Source organism: Callorhinus ursinus, unplaced genomic scaffold (genome assembly GCF_003265705.2).
Source record: "Callorhinus ursinus isolate GAN/ISIS: 27379988/994484 unplaced genomic scaffold, GSC_fseal_2.0 scaffold46, whole genome shotgun sequence".
NCBI lineage: Eukaryota > Metazoa > Chordata > Mammalia > Carnivora > Otariidae > Callorhinus > Callorhinus ursinus.
The window spans coordinates 233,230-248,779 of NW_027397108.1; the positions used below are offsets into that span (position 1 = coordinate 233,230).

The 15,550-nt window shown below is 41.0% G+C and overlaps 2 protein-coding genes across 3 annotated transcripts in view; one reads left to right on the forward strand and one right to left on the reverse strand.

The window, feature by feature from the left end:
- Positions 1-11,033, reverse strand: part of CFDP1 (craniofacial development protein 1) — a 126,680-nt gene extending 115,647 nt beyond the window's left edge. For both annotated transcript variants that reach the window (XM_073882309.1, XM_025860525.2), the window contains exons 1-4: positions 10,835-11,033; positions 2,335-2,452; positions 633-849; positions 188-315 (exon numbers count right to left, since the gene is read on the reverse strand). In XM_073882309.1, the coding sequence (XP_073738410.1) occupies positions 188-315; positions 633-849; positions 2,335-2,452; positions 10,835-10,898 (527 nt within the window). In that variant the 5' untranslated portion in view covers positions 10,899-11,033. The remainder of the gene's footprint in view (positions 1-187; positions 316-632; positions 850-2,334; positions 2,453-10,834) is intronic.
- A 498-nt stretch (positions 11,034-11,531) lies between these two features.
- LOC112814714 (tigger transposable element-derived protein 1) lies at positions 11,532-13,304 on the forward strand. Its single transcript, XM_025860383.1, has one exon. It carries the CDS (start codon positions 11,532-11,534, stop codon positions 13,302-13,304), a length of 1,773 nt encoding a protein of 590 aa, XP_025716168.1.
- The last annotated feature ends 2,246 nt before the right edge of the window (positions 13,305-15,550 follow it).

Genomic DNA, 15,550 nt, shown 5'->3' on the forward strand with positions numbered 1-15,550 from the left:
ATGTGAAAGGACCTCTCCTCCCATGCTCCCTGATAATTCACGGGGCCACTGTTTTCCTGGAGTAAAAAAGAGAACTCTTCCACAACATGATGATGATAGGATGGAATGAGGACAGATGGCCCACACCATTTAGAAAGATGCTCATTTTTAAAAGAACTAGTTTTGAAGTTTGTGAAGGTCACCTTACCTGACTTCTTCACCAGCAAAATCAAACACCTTAGTGATTTTAACTTTTTCAGCTTCTTTCGGTTTCTCAAGCTCTTCTGCTCTGACCAACAATTTACTTGAACTTGTCTCTTCAGTCTTCTCTCCTCTCTATGAAATAGGTAAGAAATGCAATCAGTTTCACATGAGGATGAAACCTAAGAGAACCATCCCAACATTCTATTTACAGCTATTCTTAAATGTTTCATCTCTAAACAATTAAAGACCTATCAGAAATTTGACTAGAAAGGCTTACTTTTCCTACCATAGGGAATGCTTTGCTTTTCACTTGAAAGAGTTATTATCAAAAGGCATCTAGTTTGATTTCCGCCGTAAGCATCGAATCTCATTTTGGAAATGAAAACGTCTATCTGGGGAACTTAGGCTATTTCCGGGGAAGCCTACACCTCATTCGACGATCAACTCACGTTAACATGTGTACTTGGGGGCACTTTGGGTTTTGGTCCTACATCGTTGAGGAAGCTGGCCCACAACTCATCCTCCTTCTTCTTCCTCGCATCCTCTGGCCCCGTGCCTTCCTCCTGCTCGGCGGCTTCATCTTCCTGCTCACTGCTACTTCCCTCGGACTCCTCGCTGGCATCCTCCTCCTCTGCTTCTAATGAGAGGCCACCTTGTTTTCTCTTCCTAATCACCAAGGGTCACGAGAGAAAGGAGAGATAAGACAGATAATGCAAAATGACTTCAGCTATCCCTTCCTCAATTCCAAACACAATGCTGCAAACCTGAGAAAACCTTAAAATCTGGGGACTACTGATTAACACCCACCCAGGCGGAAGCAGGGGAGGTGAGCTGAGATTTTGTGGAAGAAAACAAGAATGGAGCTCTTACAGTTAGCAATTTCCCCCAAACACTTAGAATCAAAATATAGTGTTCTACTTCTAAGTCAGGACCAGCTATTTTCACCAAAACACCCAAAATCACCTCGCTGAATCAATCTGCCCAGAAAGTGTGTTCTAAGAATAAGCACTACAATTGGAGAACATGTTCTATTCAGAAGAGCCTCAAATTTATTTGCACTGTTTCTACCCAGAGTTCTTGGGGGGGGGGGGGTGGCGGGAGGGGAGGGAAGGAACCCATGTTTTTTCCCCACTTTCTGAAAATTTGAAAGTTGGAATACAGAAAAACTCAAGGACAAAAGTACTGGGCCCAAGACCTAAAAGAGTAAATAGTTTCTTAGTCTATTTTGACTTCAAGTGAATCCTCTAATACCTAAAATTCTTTTTTCCCTTTTTATAAACTATAACCTGTTTTGCTTCAATGCCCAAAAAAACAGAAACACCGATCAAGGAGAGGTAAAAGACTTCTATGGAAGCGTTTCTTATCTGAGCTAAATAACCTGTCAGAATTTTCATAATGGGGGAGGAGGGTAGTGTAATTCAGTACCAGGTCTATGGAAGGTAATTTGCTAACATTTACGGAAATTTTTTTTACTGCAGATAACTCTGTATCAAACAATTCTACTTCTCTAAATCTGATTTACAGATATACTTGTACCTGTATACAAAACCATAACAAAGAATATTCACTGCAGTTTTGTTTGTTGTAGTAAAGACAGGTATAATCTCAATGTCCCTCAATAAGGGAATACTTAAATAATGCAAGATGTAACCCTATGATGTAACATTATGCAGTCACTGAAAAGGGTAAGGTATAGTTACACGTACGGCCATGGTACACATCTCCAAGAAGTGAAAGAAAATGAGAAACTATAAGCAGAGGATGCCACTCTGTTTTGGAGGGAGTTTTTGGTTTGTTTTTTTAAAGAGTAGGAAATACATACTTACATACACACACAAACTATCTCTGGCAACACAGTTCTTCTGAGGCAAAGCAACAAGGGATATCAAAGGTACACACTTTTGCAGTAAATGAGTTTTTAATTTTTACCAAGTGTACATGATACCTATTAAATTTTTTTTTAAATTAAAGCTCAAAAACTTTTAAAGCTTGCCCAAGACTGAGAATTTAATCCTGAAATGTCACCAAATGTTTCCCTTGAATAGACAAAGGTAGGAAACCCTGGTAGGAAGAACTCATGAGACCAATCCCAGCCATCTGGATAGTGTGACAATAGTCCCTGACTTCTAAGGGCCCTGAGGGCAGCATCACCTGGCCGGAATGCTCTGAGCCTTTCTTTTTTTCCCTTTGGTTTTCTGTGTCTGCTCTTCACCATCCACTTCATCTTCCTTCACTAATTCATTTACATCATCTTCACTATACTCTCCACCTGAAATCACATAATAGAGTGGTCAGACATACAGGAATAAAGGTTTTCACATCAAGATAAGACATTTTCAATAAAAATAAAGTCTAGTACTTTCCTCTATTCTTCATCTAACTAAAATATCATTTCCTTTGGGAAGTCTCCCCATCTCTGAAGACTAGGCTAAGCTACCCTATTCTAGGCTTCCATGACAGTCCATATTTCCCTCTATAAATGTACCTATTTAATGTTTGCAATTTCTGCTATGCTCTACATACCATGAGGACGTGGATCTTGTTTGTTAAGTATGTGCTGAATGAATGAATGAACAGAAATTCTAATTCTACTACTATACTGTTCAAAGAAGAAATTAACGTTCCCACTGTATCTTGGATATCTTTCAAAAGTAATCAAAAGAGACCTTGACAAAAAAGAGACATAAAGACTTCCAGTTAGACACAGGAGAAAGAACAAACATGTCTAGTTCCCATCTTCAGACACTAACATTCAGGGGTCCCCAACAAGAGGGTGTTACCCAGATGCCCAGGATAACTACACTCTGTGGGTACCAGTCAATAAATCCTGTCCACATAGAGATTCAACTAGGTTTTTTCTTTTTTCACTTCATGTAGACTTTTATTTGAAGTGTAACACACACACTGAAGAACACACAATATACAGCTCAATGAAATTACACAAAGTGAACACATTTGTAAAACCAGGCCCGGCTCAAGAACCAGAACGTGAACCAACATCCCAGAAGGCCCCTCATGCCCCGTTCCAGGCATCAGCCACCACCCTATCCAAGAGCTATCCTGACTCCGAATACCACAGATTAGGTTTGTCTCTTTTTGACCCTTAAACAAACAGAAGTCTCCAAAATACACTCTCAAGTGTCTGGCTTTTTTCACTCAACATTCTCTGTTGGTCACCCATATTGCTCATTGTAGCTCTAGTTTATTCACTCTCATTCCAAAATAGCGTTTCATTGCACGACTGTACCACACTGTATTTATCCATTCTGCTGATGAACATTTAGGTTGTTTCCTGTTTGGGGCTATTACAAATAGTACTGTTTTGAATATTCCTGTATATCCAACCAGTTTCTAAATATTTCACTCACAATGAACCAAGGGCCACAAACACTTGAGGAAAGCCTCCAATATGAAAGGCAAGACAGAAAAACAAGAAAGGAATTCAGGGGAAATAGAATTTTAAAAAAAACCCAACAAAACCCTTTATAATTAAATTAAATAGTGACTTAAACATTTTTTAAAAAACTTAAAAATTTTTTAAAAAACTCTTGAAAACTACAAATATGATGGCAGAGATTTAAAAAAAGAACAAAGTTGATGAGAAGGAGCCAGTCATGTGAAAACACACAGAATACACATTCAAGACTGAATACCACAAACCAAGTGATAAATCAAAGTGTTTCCTGAACAAAGGACTGAGTTCCAGGCTAAGATGGCAGTCTGAAGGCACAGATGTCATTTTACTTCCCCTAAAACCCCAGTAAAATCACGGCAGCAAAAAAACTTTTAAAAAGCACAAACCTACAAGCTAAGTAGGCATATAGCTGCATTGTATTTGCTTATATTTGCAAAAAGCAACACTGGAAGGATAAGCAAAATACTAATGAAAATAGGTGCCTTATAAGGGTCAGGGTAGAACAGAGTGGGATAGTCAGGGGTAGAAGCAAGAATTCCCTGTTTATCTTTCCTAAGAATTTTGAAAAGCCCTTAAATTAAGAACAGTTTGAATAAACAAATACTTGTTTGAATAAATAACTGTAAACCCAAACAATAACAAAACTGACAAAGAAAGGATTTATTCCAAGGACTTCAGAAACAGTATTTTGACTATACATCCTTAACAAGACCCATTGTAAAGACAAAAAAGAAATAAAAAACAACTCAATACTCTGTGTAGTAATGTTCGTATTTTGTTGTTTTTTCTTTTTAATTTTATTTATTTATTTGAGAGAGAGAAAGAGAACATGGCGGGGGGAGAGGGAGAAGCAGGGTCCGCACTGAGCAGGGAGCCAGATGTGGAACTCGATCCCAGGACCCTGAGATCATGACCTGAACTGAAGGCAGACTTAACCGACTGAGCCACCCAGGTGCCCAATGCTGGTATTTTGGGAAACTATTTCCTTTATATAACAGGTTAAAGCAAGTAAGTACTATGTTAATCACATCAGGGATCCAGATCTTCAAAGAGAAATGACACACGATTATAAAATCAAAGAAATTAGATGAAAACTCAAATGTTTAAACTGAACTAAAAACATCAATATGAGGGGTGCCTGGCTGGCTCAGTAGGTAGAGCATGCAACTTTTGATCTCAGGGTTGTAAATTCAAGCCCCATGCTGGGTGTAAAGATTACTTAAAAAATCAAATCTTTAAAAAAAAAAAAGTATCAATATGAACTCTTTTTTTTTTTAAGATTTTATTTATTTATTTGAGAGAGCAAGAATGAGAGAGAGAGAGAGCACATGAGAGGGGGGAGGGTCAGAGGGAGAAGGAGCCCGATGCAGAACTCGATCCCGGGACTCCAGGATCATGACCTGAGCCGAAGGCAGTCACTTAACCAACTGAGCCACCCAGGCGCCCGAACTCTAACTCTTTTTAAGATAAATATTTTCTAGTTCTGTTCACTGAAATGGCACAGAAACAATGTCACTTTGGTAGCAATGAGCATCTCTTCAGAGTCCAGATTATATACCTTGATATGATTCATCATGAAAAGGGCTCCCAGCTAATTTCAGGTCTGAGAGAAGGAAAGCACAAGGTGAAACTGGGACATCTTGCTGTGTCAGAAATCAAGGAAGTTATTTAAGTATAAAGGGTCACATTAAAAGGATACAAGATCCAGCTTGAAAGAACTCCTAGTGGCCAAAACCGGTAACTTGAGCATTAAAAGGAATAACTGTTAGTAGACTAAAACACACTGGATCAATAAAAATCTGTAAGCCCTTTGTGACGTTTTTTAAAAAAGACAAAAAATAATTTGTACTGGGGCTCCGGGGTGGCTTAATCAGTTAAGCATCTGCCTTTGGCTCAGGTCATGATCCCAGGGTTCTGGGACTGAGCCCCCTGTCTGGCTCCCTGCTCAGCAGGGAACCTGCTGCTCCCTTTCCCTCTGCCCCTCCCCCTGCTTGTGCTCTCTCTCAAATAAATAATTTTAAAATCTTTAAAAAAATAATTTATACTTCTTAAAGCTACTATTAAAATTACTCCCTACTTTGAAAGTTAGTAATTAAAGAAAATGAATTAAACACTTAACCTTTCCCAATTGATGAAGGAAAGCAATACTTTACAGAAGAACATCAACTAATAAATGTAGAAAAACCACAGAATTAGAAAAATATCACTTTTCACACTGTAATGATAGTAATTTAGGCAAGGGTTATCAAGTAATGTTTTCAAAAAATGAAGTTTTAACCATTAAGTATTACACAGAATACTTCAGTTCTAAGGGAAGAAATTACACAATAGAGGGATCAGACTCTCATCCCCTGAACCCAGTAGTCACAACTATGGGAACCAACCTGGGGTTGCATGTCTTTTGATGTTATGCATTATGAAACACACAGTCATCTATAAGGTATTCTAGCCAAAAATATTTTCATCTGAACCCATCGAGCATTTAGAGCTAACTTCCAGAAATTTCAGAACCTCAGAATTCCAGTAATTTCAGAATTACAGAAAATTCAAAGGACAAAGGAACAACCTAAAATACCGAGAGGGAGCAGTCAGACAAATCCAGAAGGTGAGACATTCTGCAGGACATACCTGCCTGATCTCTTAAGCAAATCAATGTCATTACAGAGCATGCTAGATTAAAACAAATTTAAAGGATGGGACACCTAGATGATATGGGTAGTCCTGAACCTAACGGTGATTTGGATAAACAAGCTATAGTTTATTCTGGGTCAAGTGAAAAATCTGAGTAAGGCCTGTATATGAGTCCAAAGTTTACTGAAATGAACAGAGAGAGATTGTTCACTGAAAAGAGCAGGTCACAAAGTAACATGGAAAAGTATGATTTCAGGTTGGGGTTAAAATACAAGCACCTATACCTGGGTGTAGAAAAAGATCAGAGTTCACTAAAGGATTCACTAAAGGATTAATACTGATAATCTATGGGTAGTGGGAATGCAATGATTCTATTTTTTGATGCTTAACTGTCTGAATTTTCTAATTTTCTACAAAGCTCACACACTACTTTTGTAGTAATATAAGGTTATTTTTCACCATAAAAACAGGCAAATGTTGCAGACAGTTCAGACAAGGATGTAAAAAATGCTCAGTTCCATTGATAAGAGATAAGCAAATTTTATATTATACACATGCACAAAATGATAAAATTCCATACAGTCACTTTGACAAAAAAAGAGTAAGAAGCAAAATAACGTCCCTGTAGATAACAAAGAACAAAATGAACATATCTTATCCAAAGACTCAGAGCTTCCAATCACCTTTTTAGTCCCCCATGCTTAAACATGAGCCAAACAACTAAGAATCACTGAAAATCTGAGAAAGTATCTAATAAAACCAAAATATAGGGTGAATAAAAATCATCTTGGAGAAATGTTTCCTCATGTCATGAGGCTAGCAGTATCTGATACTAAAACAAAACAAGGCAATTACAAGACAACTACAGACCAACATCCCTCATATACAGATGCAAAAATTCTCAACAAAATACTAGCAAACAAAATTCAGCAATGTATAAAAAGATGTTATTATTTATTTTGAAGGGGGAGAGCGGGTAAGCAGTAGGAGGAGCAGAGGAGGGAGAAGGGGAAGGCGGAAAGAATCTCAAGCAGACTCCATGCTGAGCGTGGAACCCAATGTGGGGCTGGATCTCACAACCCTGAGATCATGACCTGAGCCGAAATCAAGAGTTGGACACTTAATCGACTAAGCCACCCAGGCGCCCCAGCAATGTATAAAAAGAACAATACAGCACGACCAAATGAGTTTTATCCCAAAAATAAAAGGCTGTTCAAAATTTAAAAAGCAATCACTGTAATTCACCATATTAAGAGGAAGAAAAATCATACAAAATCCTATAAATAGATGGAGGAAAAGCATTTGACAAAATTTGCCTCTCAGCAAATCAGGAGTAAAGGGAACATCTTTAACCTGATAAAATGCATGGGTGAGGAGCAGTATACGCAGACTGCCAGGGTTCAAATCCCAGCTCAGCTACTCTATAGCTGAATGATTTTGTGCAACTTGCTTTAATTCTCTGTGCCTCAATTTCTTTGTCAGCAAAATGGGGAGAATAGCACATAAGTGAGTGAGCTAGTAATGTATTAGTCAATGTAAAGGACTTAAAACATGCACACACAAAAGGCATCTGTAACCCATAGCTAACATACTAAATAGTGAAACACTGATAATTTCCTCTTAGGGCACCTGGATGGCTCAGATGGTTAAGCGACTGCCTTCGGCTCAGGTCATGATCCTGGAGTCCCAGGATCGAGTCCCGCATCAGACTCCCTGCTCAGCAGGGAGTCTGCTTCTCCCTCGGACCCTGCCCCCTCTCATGCTCTCTCTATCTCATTCTCTCTAATAAATAAATAAAATCTTTAAAAAAAAATTTCCTCTTAAAATTGGCAACAAGGCAAGGATGTCCACTCTCATCACTCCTATTCAACATCATACTGGAAGTCTTACCAAGAGCAGTGAAGCAAGCAAAAGAAACAAAAGGCATACTTATTGGAAAAGAAAGAATAAAACTGTTTCTATTCAGACATCATGGTCTATGTTTTATTTGGGGGGGTGGCCTTGGAACTGTTAATTTTGGTGATGGTCACTTAACTCTAAGCATTTATCAAAACTGATAGAACAGTACACTGAAAAGAATAAATTATACTGTATGTAAGTTAAACATTGAAAAATTTAAATTATTATTAATATCCATAGAGCAGTAAGATACTTCACTATGAAATGAGAACATGATGCTACAAAAAATGACTACTTAAGGGGAAAAAAAAGTTATTCAAATTTAAAAATACAAGAGTTGAAGATATTGAGAATTTTCCATTGAGTGGAAAAAAGTCAAGAGTCAGAAAATAGGATGATAAAATTAGAGGGCCAGTCCAAAAGATCTAACGTAAGATTCAACATCTGAATAATGAGGTTTCCAGAAAAATAACAGAAAATGAAAAAAGGAAATTACCTCTCCCCAAAAGTTCCAGAAACCTACCACAATGGATGAGAACAGACTCATACCACGGTGTATCATTGTAAAATATCAGAAAAATCAGGAATAGAGAGAAGATTCTATCAGCTTCCAAAGACAAACAGATCTTATATAAATAAACAGAAATCAGCAAAACAAACTTCTTAATAGAAACACTGGAAGCTAGCAAGTAATAAAACAACATCCTTAACATTCTGATGGAAAGCTATCATTACCACTACCATATCATTATAAAGCCTAGAATTATTATTACAAAACACAGAATTCTATACCAGACAAAGTATCAATTATGCCCTGGGGTCACACAGTTATTTTTAGAAATACTGTTTTGACACCTTGAATGTCTATTATACATCATCTGTCCTCGAGTAGTTGAGAATTTATTCTCATTTTGGTGGAACACACCAAGAAAAAAACATAACACAGGACCCAAGAAACGGATTCCAACAGAAAAGGGAGATAAATGGAACACCCAGAGTGGTGATGGTGACAAAAGATCCTAGGTTTAAAAGTGATAAAACCGCAAACTGGAGGTCAGAAGGCAAAGACTGGACTTCAACATGAAAGTAAACGACTCTTTCATGAATCTGATTGCCTTGGGAGATAATTCATACAATTCTGAGAGTTTAGGGACAAATTAATAGTAAGAACATAGACAACTAAGCAACGACAAAATGGCAATTATTAATTCCACACAAAACAAGTAGTGTAGGAAAAGCAATCACAGTATACGCCACATGGTTCAGACCTGAATGTGTGCATTACAAAAAAGTAAACTTGGAATACTGATCTAACCAAAACTGGACATGGTAACAATGGCAGGCTGGGGAGTTGTGGGGAGGGCCTGAGGGTGGAAGGGTGTGTGTTGGGAATGATCGGGATGACCTAAGAGGGTATTAAAATAAGACCTACCAGGCATGGGTTAAGTCAACATAAAACGAAAATTCCAAGTTAAAAAAGTGGAAAGCAGTTTCTCCTGAGGAGGAATGAACAAGGATGCAGGGTGATGGGAACTGTTAGTTTTCAAAACAAGGCTTTTAGAAATAACTGACCATTTTTTTTTAAAGATTTATTTACTCATTTTAGAGATGGAGGGAGGGTCAAAGAGCATCTTAAGCAGGCTCCACCCCTAGCATGGCGCCCAACCTTGGCTCAATCTCACCATCCTTGAGATCACGACCGGAGCCAAAATCAAGAGTCCCACCCTTAACGGACGGAGCCACCCAGGCGCCCCTGACTATGTTTCAGTATGGGTATGCACAACTTTGATTAAAATGAAAACTAGTTTTCAAATAACCACTCTGGCCGTTACCATAAGATCAAGGTTGGTGGACAAGAATGGAAAGGGAACCAGGGAAACCAGTTGGCAAACTATGGCTAATCCCAGTGAAGAAGAATGGCAGTTGAGTAACAGGGAGATTGACAAGGAAGCGGTCAGAAACCGATTTCCCAATTAGACACAACAGAACCTACCAACTGCTTGAACCAAAAGAGAGAAAATAAGAATGAATGATTCCTAGGGGTTTGGTTTTGTTTTTCCCCTGAGCGACCGTATGGATGGATACTTTAAACGAGATGGATAGCCTGGGGAAGGCGCACGATAGCGGAAGGGGTAGCTTTGAGTGACAAGATTTATTTTGGCCCCCTTTAGTTTGAGAAACTTATACCAAAGAGAGAGAGAGAGATACCTGAAAAAAGAGGAATAAGTACACGTCGCAAAGAGACAAAATGCATCATCACATGAACTTTCTAATAACCATGCGAGGGCATACAGTGGATAGATTTATCTTGGACGTGGTGCTAGCGAGCAAGTCCCTCGGGTCAACGTCCAACGCTCACACTGCCTTTCAGAAGACTGGGGCGCTGGTGCAGTCGGTCCGGGTACCGACACCGACAGCATCCCCAGAGCAGGGCCATGTTCACTTGCGGGTTCCCGCGCTCCGAGAGGGGGCGGCGGCCCGAGGCAGGCCGCGGGCGTCGGCTGCGCGACATCCCCCCGCGCACACGTCTCGGCCCGGGGCGACCGCGCGGACGGAGCAGGCGGGCGAGGAACCGGGGCTTGCCCGGCTGGGTCGCTCGAGACCCGCGCCTCCGGGGCCACCGGGCCACGCACGCCGGGCCAAGCGCGCCTCACGTGAAGCGCGGGGCGGAGCAAGCCTCCTCTCGCCTCCGGCCGAATCGCTCACCCGACGGCACGTAGTCTTCGTCCTCCTCCGAGGTGGAGAAGTCTTCAGAGTCGAATTCCTCCATGTCGCTGCCGCGCGGAGCGGGTGCAGCCACAGGACCTGAGCAGCTGCCCCAAACGGCAGAGCTCTACGGAGAGACCATAGAGCTGCGGCGGGGGCGGCGGGGGCGGCTTGGTCGGGGCCCCCACCGCGCAACGTGTGCGCATGCGCAGAGAGTGCTACGTAGTCCAAACGCGACATTTCCGAGCCAATGCCTCGCGCCTGACGGTACTGTAGTGGTTGACAGAGCATGGGCTCCGCCGCTGGAGCGGTGCATGCTGGAACTTGTAGTCTTCAGCACCGTCTGGTCGCTCTGATTTGATAAATGTGCTTAAACAGAATTACATGTCTATGCGGCTACAGCTGACCTTCGTTATTCACAGGTTGGTATTTTCGAATTCGCTTACTTGTTTAGACTTAATGTAACCCCAAAAATCAATATTCGCGGTGCTTTCTGGGGTTATTCGCGGACATGCGCAGAGGGTGAAACTCTTGAGGCAACCAACGGTGCGGTGTACTTGCTGAGGTTGAACAAGGCCGACACAATGGGCTTTCTTGCTTCGTCTGTCATGCTGTAAATAATTGTCCTTTTCGCAGTCTATTCAGGGGCATGTTTTTTGCATTTTTGTGCTTTTTGGTGGTGATTTCGCTGTTTAAAATGACCCCCAAGCGTAGTGGGGAAGTGCTGCCTCGTGCTCCTAAGCGCAAGAAGGTTGTGATGTGCCTTATGGAGAAAATACGTGTGTTAGATAAACTTCGTTCAGGCGTGAGTTGTAGTGCTGTTGGCTGTGAGTTCAATGTTAATGAATCAACAATCCGGTACATCAAGAAAAAGGAAAAGGAAATTCGCCGATCTGTACGTGAGGCTGCTCCGGAAAGTGCTAAAGTAACGTCTATAGTGCGCGAGGAAGCAATGGAAAAGATGGAAAAGCGGCTAAATTTATGGATTCATGAGATGACAACCGATAAAAAAGGTGTGGTGGACAGCATTGTCGTGAGGCTGAAAGCCAAAGAAATTTATGGTCATGTTACCCAGGGCCAGAAAAATGTTAAACCTTTCTCCGCTAGCGCTGGCTGGCTTGCACGTTTCAAAAAGCGGTATGGTGTGAACAATGTTAAACTTGCAGGTGAGGCAAGTTGTGCAGATCAGGAGGCTGCAGAAGAGTTTAAAAAATACTTGCTGAGTGTTATACAGGAGAAAGGATATGTGGAAGAGCAGGTTTTCAGTGCTGATGAGACTGGCTTATTTTACAAGGACGTTGGCAAAAGAACCTATGTAACGCAAATGGCCTGCAAAGCCCCTGGCTTTAAATCATTCCAAGACTATGCAACCTTGCTCTTGTGTACCAATGCCAAGGGCGACTTCAAGTGCAAACCCCTAATGGTGTACAGAGCCCAGAATCCACCAGCACTGACAGGGAAAAGCGTGAACCATATGCCAGTCCATTGGAGGTGGAGCAAAAAAGCGTGGATGACATCTGATTGGTTCCATAACTGCTTCATACCGGAAGTTGAATGCTATCTCCAGGGCAGAAACCTTTCCTTCAAGGTTTTATTAATTTTGGCTAATGCCCCGGTCCATTGCTGTGAAGAACTCAAAAATGCCCACCCCAACGTAGAAGTTCTTTTCATGCCCCCAAACACTACGTCTCAAATCCAACCCCTGCATCAGGGGATAATAAAAGCTTTCAAGGCACACTATACCAGGGAGCTTTATAGCAAGGCATTTGAGGCTCTCGAGTCCAACACGGAGACTACCATGTTGGACTATTGGAAGTCAGTCACTCTGCGCAACGTTATTGATTATGTTGGGACAGCCTGGGACAGCATCAAACAAGCTACCATCAATAGCTGTTGGAAAAATGTTTGGCCAGACTGTGTGCAAGATTTTGAAGGTGTTACAGAAAGTATAAAGGACAGTGTCAAAAACATAATGCACATTGCACGGCAAATAAGTGGGGAAGGCTTTGATGACATGAAGGAGGAAGACGTGGAAGAAATTCTGGCGGAAAAGGCAGTAGAACCCACCAACGAAGACCTGGATGAGATGGCAAAACAAGGCATTGGAGTCGGCAATGACAAAGACGACCATGAAAGCCAGCTTACAGCTTCAAGAATTGACCCTCTTACAGTGACTAAAATATCAGAATGGAATTCTGCCTTGTTAAGAATTTTCAATGACATGGAAGAGTGTGACCCTATGCTCGATCGCAGCCTCAAATTTAAGCGCCTCACCTCCATGGCATTTGCCCCTTATTCCAAGATGCTTAAAGATTTGAGGCAAAAAGCCAAGCAGAGGAGGCTGACCCAATTTTTCAAGCCGGTTTGGGAGGGAAAGTTGCCGACTCCGTCAACAAGTCTTGAGAGGCAAACTCCTGAGGTTGAACTGCCAAATGTGGACATGCTGCCCTCTTCCTCTCCTGCAGAATAAATTCCACCTACCTCTTCCTTGGTTTTCGTGAGGCAAGCCAAGGTCGAGAGGTTTACCCACACTGTGCTGCACCATCAGACATCCTGCCGTTCCGTCAACAGTAAGATTCTAGTTAACGTTTTCATGAAATCTCTGATTTCTTTGGGGGCTCTATGTGCATTACTGTGTGGCATAACAATATGTGTTCACAGTACTCTGTGTTTATGTGAATATCGTATGTTATCCTGTGTGTTTACTACATGTACTATATACGTGTACTGCCTGTGTGCATATGACTGGGGGAAAGAGTTAATACAGCTGCAGTATTGTGAAGGACATTACACAAAAATGCTGTAATTGAAATAGTTTTATTATGAATACTGCACATAACTATTGTAAGAAAGATATATTTAAAAAGGTGTCTTTGGGCACCTGGCTGGCTCAGTTGGTTAAGCGACTGCCTTCGGCTTGGGTCATGGTCTCAGGGTCCTGGGATCGAGCCCCGCATCGGGCTCCCTGCTCGGCAGGAAGCCTGCTTCTCCCTCTCCCACTCCCCCTGCTTGTGTTCCCTCTCTTGCTGTCTCTCTCTCTCTGTCAAATAAATAAATAAAATCTTAAAAAAAAAGAAAAAAGGTGTCTTTGAACAGAAACACACATAAAACAAGATTATGTATTGATCAGTTGACAAAAGTATTGTGAGCAGAGACTCGCAGGAACCCAACCCTGTATTTCCCCCAATAGTGGTTCAGTGTTCGATAATTGATTGTGCACGGTGACTTTAGAGACGTAACTACTGTCAACAGGAATCGACTGCATTCTAGAATTCAGACATCCGCACGAATCCTTCAAGTGAATCCATATGGAAGTACAGCCGCATACAATCTTTATGATTTTACCAGACTAAAATGTTTTCAGTTATAATCCAGTTATGGGAGGCAGTAATCAGAAACAAATGCGGAGGAAGCATCAACAATTAACATCCTCTTTTTTCAGGTTTATGTTTTTTTCCAGCTGAAAATTGCTCCTCGTTGATACTCTGGACTAGACTGGGTCTGACTGACCCAGTCCTACAGTTAATCTAAATTAAGAAAGAGATGAACACACATTTGTGATTAAAAGGACATTACTGTGGCAGTATGCCAGCAAACTTCTAAAAACAGCCTAATTGAAATATAATTCACATAAAATATACCCGTTTAGAGTACACAATGCAGTAGTTCTGGTAAATTCACAGACTTGTGCAACTATCACACCAAAAATGAGCTCCTTACCCATTTCTCCCCAATCCCCAGCCTCAGGCTTAATCTTTCTGTCTCTATAGATTTGCCTATTCTGGACTTTTCATATAAATGGTATTATACAATATGTGGCCTTTTGGGATTGTCTTCTTTCACATCTTCAGAGTTAATTTCTCTTGGATATATACCTGCGGAGTTTCTTTTTTTTTTTTTTTAAAGATTTTATTTATTTATTTGACAGAGAAAGACAGCGAGAGCAGGAACACAGCAGGGGGAGTGGGAGAGGGAGAAGCAGGCTTCCCGCTGAGCGGGGAGCCCGATGTGGGACTCGATTCCAGGACCCTGGGATCATGACCTGAGCGAAGGCAGATGCTTAACGACTGAGCCACCCAGGCGCCCACCTGCGAAGTTTCTTGATCATATAGTAATTCTGTGCTTTACCTTTCGAGGAAAACTGCCAAATTGCTTCCCAAAGCAGCTGTGCCATTTTACATCCTCAGCAGCAATATATGAAGGTTTCAGTTTCTGCACACCTTGGCAAAACTCTCGTCTCTTTGATTAAAGCCATCCTAGTGGGTGGGATGCAGCATTTCATCGTATTTTTGATTTGCACTTCCCTGTTCAATAACGATGTTAAGCATCTTTTCTTGTCTTTATTGGCCATGGTGTATGTTCTTCGGAGAATGTCTATCCACATCCTTTGCCCATTTTAAAATCAGGTTATTTGTCTTTTTATGGTTGAGTTGTTAAGAGTTCTTTATATATTCTGAATACCAGTCTCATAAAACATAGGCCTTGAAAATATTTCCTCCTATTGTGTGCCATCACTCTCTTGATGGCATCCTTTGAAGCATAACATTTTCATTTTGATGAAGCCCAATTTATCTATTTTTCTCTTGTCCCTGGTGCTTCTGGGCTTCTATCTAAGAAGGCTTTGCCTAACTCAAGATCACAAAATTTAACTCCTGTTTTAAAGTTTTATAGTTTTAGTTTGTGCATTTACATCTATGATCCATTTCAGTAGATCTT

Bases quoted from the DNA above. Each gene is read 5' to 3' on its own strand.
- LOC112814714 (XM_025860383.1), top strand. From the start codon at position 11,532: ATGACCCCCAAGCGTAGTGGGGAAGTGCTGCCTCGTGCTCCTAAGCGC.